Source organism: Polyodon spathula, chromosome 18, assembly GCF_017654505.1.
Source record: "Polyodon spathula isolate WHYD16114869_AA chromosome 18, ASM1765450v1, whole genome shotgun sequence".
NCBI classification, from domain to species: Eukaryota; Metazoa; Chordata; class Actinopteri; order Acipenseriformes; family Polyodontidae; genus Polyodon; species Polyodon spathula.
In genome coordinates this window covers 27,128,106-27,136,179 of record NC_054551.1, presented here as the reverse complement: position 1 = coordinate 27,136,179, position 8,074 = coordinate 27,128,106, and the positions used below count along the sequence as shown (strand labels likewise).

Below are 8,074 nucleotides of genomic sequence, written 5' to 3'. Positions count from 1 at the left end.
CAAAAGAAAAATCATATGCACATATCTGTACTGTTTCGGTTTACAACCGTGTACCTTGTGGTAATGCTGGCTCTGGCTAGTGGGACTTCCTTACATAATAAGAAAGATGGAATGTTCAGTTACATGCCAACAGCTTTCTCCATTCACAACTGCCTGTCATATGGAGGATTACTTGTGAGAGTATTGCTGAATAGGATCAAGGTAGCTCCAAGATATCATTGATGATATTTTTGGTAGTAGTATTCTTAAAAACATAGTTTATGTATTTGAAAAACAAATGACTGAAAACACTTTATGCAGAATTTGTTTTTATTCACTTAACTTTTCCAGTGTTAAAGCAACAAGAAAACATTTAGAATGTCCTTTGGTGGAATCGTATTATATTTTAGTACCGTATATACGTAAACTCATATTCTTTGATGCCAGCACATTGCCAATATAGAGAAACCTCTGCACAATTAAATAATAATGAATACAACATTTTTATCTTTTTTTCTCAGGAATAATTATATTAACATGTTGCCTTTTAACACAAAATGGCAATAATACAAAAGAAAAATCTACATATTTGTTTTCATGAAAATAACTTCATTTTATACAAAAGGATAAATATACTGATGTTTCTATAACCACTTTGCAGGTGAACACTAGGATCGTACTGATCTAGTGCTTCTGTAAGATATACAAGGATATGATTGGCTTGATTTGGGGGGGGGGGGGCTATTACACATGTGCGTCACTAACATCAGACAAAAATATCTTTCAACCAACAAGGGTTACAGAGCAACGTTCACAAAAGCGCGGGTTATACAGGTTTTTGCGACTGTAGAGGGTCCAAAATGGCAGTCCGAATGGATTTCCTGGTATCCACAATGCACTGACAGCAAAGAATGCCTGTCTGGTTGGTCCACACAAACACACATAATGGAAAGTTCTATATTGCACTGCACCAGACTAGCCAATAGCAATCCGTCTCACAATTCTCTGAAGCAACCCAGTGTAGCCTTTGCAGCTCGCATTTTGATTGCAATAACTAGTGCAGCTGCCATTACCATGGTGAGGCTGAAGAAAAACTGTCTATGTGCTCCAGACCCTTTCCAGGAGAATAGTTAGTTATGGCTTACTTCACTGACCTTCATATCCTTGTCAGCTTTATGAAGCAATTGCTCAGTTTGTAATTTTTGTCTTCTCTGGTTTTTTATTTAAATTTTTGCTCTGGCACATTCCTTAACACAACCTGATCCTAAAGCCAATGGACTGCTTATAAGCTTTTAAAAATTTTTTAAAGCGTCAGATGACAACTAATCCCTTGTAGAAGGGCAGTCAGAAGCAGTAGCAGCAGCAGTAGCACTGGGCAGTTGGAAGGAGAGAGAGCTCCCTGGCCAGAGTTTGAGTCATCGCAGCCTCCGTTCTCACATTTCTGCTTCTCGCACAGAATGCCAGTGTATGAGGCAGGGCACTGGCAGCGCTGGTGGTTATGGCACACTCCCCCATTCTGACACCGCAGGAGCTCGTTGTCACACACACGGGCTGCAAAAAATCAAGGGAAAGGTTAGGGACAGAAAAATCTAGACTATCCAATTACCTTGGTAATATTATATTGTATAGCATTTTCTTTTCTTTGTATTTTGAAGTCATTCCTCTTGATTTGTGCTGCTAAATTCATTTATATATTTTAATATGTTAAGGCATGTGTCTGCTCTGTTAAAGGAGGAGGACATATTAATTACATGGTAACTACATTGTAACTACACTTCAAGTGTACTGTAACACCATTGCAAAACACAAAGAATCCTCCCTCCTAATGTGTCATTAGAGTTTAGAGCAGTCTAGACATATGTCTATCTTGTAGTAAAATAAGTGAACAGAACACAAATGATTTAAAGATAAAACACGCTTGAAGTTAAGTTTATAATTATTTAAAATTGATTTAAAACATACAGTTCATAGGACAAATCCCACTGTTAGAGTATATCACCCTGTTAGAGACATGTATCTATTGTTCTATATGACAGTGACCAACCTATTCACTTGTGAGGGATGTGTATGTGGCCCTCCAGTGTGGCAGCAGTTCCCCTACAGCTCATTTTACTGCACAAGCTAATTACATAAATAACTCTTCATGACAGGATTAGCACAACATTCTGTACAAAAAAAGACAGCAATGTTCTTAGACACCTTAGATCAGATGTATCAAGTTCGTTTCTCCAGAGCAAATTCCACTTCCTTTCAGGGCCATTATATGAACATTAAAACATTGCAACTATCCAGTTCTCCCTTCTGATACTATTTTAATAGGCTCTCACTGGGGCCTCAGGTTGAGAACCATTGTTTATAGTAACATATGAGGGTTTTACTATATAGAATGTCATACAACTGTGGCAAATACATCTGTAAAACAATACCATTTAAAATTGTCTTTGGGTGATTAATATATATATATACTTTTCACCAATACACCACCATAAACGACTGTGTACTACTGTGTATGATATACTCTTATTATTCTTTGTCTTACTGTGTCTGTAATTTACAGTAACTATTGTGACAGTCCATAATGTAATAGCAATGCTGTACTACTGCATTTGTTTTTAAACTGAACATAACATCTGCTAGCCCCTGAAACCTCCCTGAAATGATCTACAGGTGTATGAAATAATGTTTTCCCCAGCGCGTATGATGGCAATTAAAGCACAGTCAAAACTAGACATCTTAATAGCATCTGCAGTATGTCTTGGGAAATATGGCAGTTCAAGAACTTCCTCAAAAATTACAATGAAGCAACATTTGTGAAAAACTGTATGGGTTATGAGAAATGGTTCATGGCTGGGATGACCTACATTTACCTCTGTAACTGTACAGGATTTGTACATGTGCATGTACAATACACATGTATCATGGGTTTTCTATCTATAATATTATGGTGTATACAGAGGATGGCCTGGTATTTCATGACCTGAGGGGTCAAATGGCACATTCTTGCCATGACCAACTTAGTTTGTGAAATGATGGGGTGTGAAGGACAGATGGATAGATGGACGAAGCACAGTGTGCCGTGCTTCATGTGGATACAGATACATATCATACATTTAAATAACAATGGGGAGAAATCCAGAACTAAGGGCGTGGCAAGCAAAGGGAACAGTTAAAGACCTGATCCATAGTTTAGCTCTTTTAAATACAGGGGTCGTTACTGTATTTTCCACCCAACTAATTCAGCCTAACACCAGCTCCTCATCCATGGCACAGTGTTAGTTATTTGCAGTTTACACTGTTTCCTTTGTCTGATTGATATCACATGCATGCACAGCTTTGGCAGACTGGAAAGCATGATTCATTACTCAAGGGAAACTTCTGAAGGCCCTCTGTCCTCTATCCAAGACAACATTGTTTGCACAGCTTTTGATGTTTTACTGGCTTTTGTTTGCTGCATCTGTTCCTGAACCACAGACCTCCTCCTTATACAAGGTTAAAGAGACATAAGACATGCCCTTGTTCTACTTACCAGGCCCTTAGCTACTTCTAAAGAAATGATTATAAGAGGAGTAAGTCTCTACAGATACTAAGCTTGCATTGAAGCAGAGTTCCTACAGGGCAAAGCTCCCAGATCTCATATATATATATATATATATATATATATATATATATATATATATATATATATATATATATATATATATATATATATATATATACAGCTCTGGAAAAAATTAAGAGACCACTGCAAATTTTTCTTAAATCAGCATCTCTACATGTATGGCAGCCATTCCATTCCAGTGTCTGTTGAATTCCAACACAGGCACACCTCATTCTACTGAATGATGTACTGATTAGGGAATCACCGGAACCAAATCTTATTTAACGAGGAAAAGTATAAAAACCACTCCTGTGGTCATCACTATCCTCTTGCAATAGGACCAGCTGGATGGCAAAACAGTGCTAGTAGTACCTCAAAAGTAATTGGAATCAAAAATAACTATTGACCATGCCCAAAGAGTTGAAAAGGAAAGTTTTGAGTGAGGAAAAGAAGGGTTTAATTCTGGCTTTACTGGCAGAGGGATACAGTGAGCGTCAGGCTGCTTCCATCCTTAAAATTTCAAAAATGGAGGTTCATAAGAACAAGGTCAAGCAGCACACATTGGGGACAACAAAGCTACGGACCGGCAGAGGGTGAAAACGACTCTCCACTGGCCGGGATGACCGCCAACTCATTCGAATGTCACTCAGCAACCGTAGCATGACATCAAGTGACCTACAAAAAGAATGGCAGCTGGGGTGAAGTGCATGGTGAGGACGGTTCGAAACAGGCTCCTAGGGGCAGGGCTGAAGTCATGCAAAGCTAGAAAAAAGCCCTTCATCAATGAGAAGCAAAGAAGAGCCAGGCTGAGGTTTGCAAAAGACCATAAGGATTGGACCGTAGAGGACTGGAGTAAGGTCATCTTCTCTGATGAGTCCAATTTTCAGCTTTGCCCAACACCTGGTCATCTAATGGTTAGACAGAGACCTGGAGAGGCCTACAAGCCACAATGTCTCGCACCCACTGTGAAATGTGGTGGAGGATCGGTGATGATCTGGGGGTGCTTCAGCAAGGCTGGAATCGGGCAGATTTGACTTTGTGAAGGACGCATGAATCAAGCCAAGTACACGGTTGTCCTGGAAGAAAACTTGCTTCCTTCTGCTCTGACAATGTTCCCCAACTCTGAGGATTGTTTTTTCCAGCAGGACAATGCTCCATGCCACACAGCCAGGTCAATCAAGGTGTAGATGAAGGACCACCAAATCAAGACCCTGTCATGGCCAGCCCATTCTCCAGACCTGAACCCCATTGAAAACCTCTGGAATGTGATCACGAGGAAGATGAATGGTCACAAGCCATCAAACAAAGCCGAGCTGCTTGAATTTTTGTGCCAGGAGTGGCATAAAGCCACCCAACATCAATGTGAAAGACTGGTGGAGAGCATGCCAAGACGCATGAAAGCTATGATTGAAAATCAGGGTTATGCCACCAAATATTGATTTCTGAACTCCTCCTAAGTTAAAACATTAGTATTGTGTTGTTTAAAAATGAATATGAACTTATTTTCTTTTTTGTTATTTTGACCAGTTGTCATTTTCTGCAAATAAATGCTCTAAATGACAATATTTTTATTTGGAATTTGGGAGAAATGTTGTCAGTAGTTTATAGAATAAAACAAAAATGTTCATTTTACCCAAACACATACCTATAAAAAGTAAAACCAGGGAAACTGATAATTTTGCAGTGGTCTCTTAAATTTTTCCAGAGCTGTATATATATATATATATATATATATATATATATATATATATATATATATATATTTTTTTTTTTTTTTCCAGAGTTGTATATATAAAATCGTCAAATCTCCCTACATACTTGGTGCCAGGAGTTGGGGACTGTGTTTGGAACATTCATTAGCCTAAGAAAGATTATTGAGAATATACAAGGCAATTTATAGCTTTCTCTGTGGTTAACGTCAAAATTCTCAAGCTTCAAAATAAAAAAAATAAAAAATCCTTATGCAAAAGTGTAGAAAGAGATTCGACTGGTCTAGTGATTTGCATTGCTTTGCTTTTGAAAGGAAAAGGGCACAGAAATATCATCACAGGGAGTGGTTTGATTTGATTTTGCATTCCAAGTGCCAGGGGTTATTTGAAAGGTAAATAGTGCTGTGAAATTGAGGTTATAAGAACTCATGAATATATTCTGCACTGTTCATAGTTAAAAACACAATAATAAAAGGTAAAGGTGTCACAGAACATTCTTTAAAGGGTATATAAGGACCTTTTTGTTTTAATAATTTAATTTTACATTTTGACCAATTTTCTGAAATTTTTAAATTGCATTCCCTGCCTCAAGATGGCTTCTGCTCGCATGGATCTCTCAGAACTACATTTCCCATCATCCTCTTGCTCACTTATGTAACCAAGATGGACTTACCAGTGAGCAGATGATAGGAACTGTAGTTCTGAGAGGTCCATGCAGGTACATGTGAAGCCACCTTGTGGCAGGGAATGCAATTAACAAATTAAAAGAAGTGGTCAAAATGTAAAGAAATAATAATAATAATTACAATGATACACACACCTTACTTAAACAGTTGTAGCAACACATGGGAACATGTAACACAATAAAATAAAAAGGTCCTTAAAATACCTTTTAACAAATGCAGTCAATTCTCATTAAGACGAACTCGGATTAAACACATTTCCTGATACTATGAATCTTCTAAATGGTTCTGCCAAATTTAGCTTTCTCTTATTGTAAATTACTTCTTATAATATGAATGAACCTATCATGAATTTCCTGTTTGTGTAAATTATTTCGAAGCACCCCAACCACCCCCCCCCCCCCCCCCCCGGGAAGAAAAAATTGAAAAAACAAATTGCTCCAGATTAGCATGTCTGTACTGTATTTTAGTGCTGCTTTGGGATTACTGATCCTATGATGCATTTTAAGTTGCCATAGTGCTCATGCATCAGTGCCTTTCCATGCAGCATAGAAACGAGTGACCAGTGCAAAAGAAAACAGATCACCCTTGCAGACAAAAGGGGTGCTGTTGAAAACGATGGATAATGCACCAGCATACAAGAAAAAAAGAAAGATGGACAGCATTTAAATGTATCATCTCATCTGTATCTGTATATCGTATCATCTGTATCTTTTCATTGTACTGCAAATGAATTGTATTTCCGTGATCCTGTAGCTTCAATAAACACTGACAGTATGCATTTGGCTTAGATTCCTGATAATAAGAATTACTGATATGACAATTTTGCCAGTCTATGAAAGTTAATATCAGTGAGAGCTGACTGCATATACACAATGCTCTGTCTTCTTTGAAGTTAGAACAAGATTAGTGGTTATATTTTTAGAATATATTTGTAACCTTGAATATAAAGTAAGCACACCAAAGTACTGTAATAAAACATTTGTTTGTTAATCGACTCATTTCTAAAATGATGATGCTGTACGTGAAAACTAACTTGATCATAGAGACAAATAATTTTAAAGTAAAGGTAGGTTAGACGAATGACATTTTAGAAACCAATTCGAAAAACTCTTTTGGAAAAGTGGTTAGAACCCCAGACCAAGCTTTAGGTTGCATATCAATTGTGCTTTCCAAACAGAACCAGTATATACACTTATTGTTTTTACTTTTTATGAAACTCAATCAGCGATGCCAGTGACACATTAAAGCTTTAAAATAGACTTGCAGTCAGGTTCCAGTGAACAAATCCAGCATGCGGTATAGTAGCTTATCAAATCAGAACAAAAAAAAAAACGGAATCATCTTATATCTGCTAGTGCTACATAACTCGCTACTCACGCTAGCAATAGAAGCCATGACTACAAGGTACAAGAGAAAGGCTGCACTGGCATGTTCTACTTACGTTGGCAGCCATTGTGCCATAAATATCCTGGCAGACATTCATCACATTTAGGCCCTGTTGTTCCCTTCTTACATTCACAAAATCCTGTGCCATTACAGCGAACATTGTCTGAACCAAAGGGATTACATTTACAGTCTGCAAAAACAAAACAACACACATACATTCACACTGGGGACTAGTCCATGGGTTAGTGATCTAACAAGACAAATAAATAAATAAAACTATTTATTTATTTATTTATTTATTTATTTATTTTTATTTATTTATTTAAACAAAGGCCATTACTTGTACAGTACAGTATAAGGTGAGATAATCATTTTTTTCTTTTGTAATTTGTTTTTCTTCTAAAGATCAATGCATCACTTTTTCTTATAACTGCCAACAACTGACACAATGGAATGTGCTGTGAAATGTGAAGAAACAATATTACATGATATTATGTGTGATCTTCCTTTTGTATGATTCGAAATTAAATCAAACAAATAATACTGTAGTGTATATCACAATATCAATATGCATTCCAAAGTGGTAAAAAATGTCAGCAAAATTCTGTTATTACATATCTCTTTAGCTGCTTATTACAATTAATAATGTACATATAAATTGCCTACATGGCTTGACCATTTTTTATTTAGCTATATTTCTATTCCAAATAACCTTT

At 37.0% G+C, this 8,074-nt stretch overlaps 1 protein-coding gene across 6 annotated transcripts in view; it reads right to left on the bottom strand.

The window, feature by feature from the left end:
* Positions 1-302: 302 nt before the first annotated feature.
* Positions 303-8,074, bottom strand: part of ntng1a (netrin g1a) — a 95,168-nt gene continuing 87,396 nt past the window's right edge. For 5 of the 6 annotated variants that reach the window (XM_041277326.1, XM_041277324.1, XM_041277327.1 and 2 more), the window contains one exon: positions 303-1,530. In XM_041277326.1, coding sequence (XP_041133260.1) covers positions 1,283-1,530 — 248 coding nt within the window. In that variant the 3' untranslated portion in view covers positions 303-1,282. Of the gene's footprint in view, positions 1,531-7,413; positions 7,549-8,074 lie in introns of all 6 variants that reach the window. The other variant, XM_041277330.1, reaches the window with a different exon arrangement.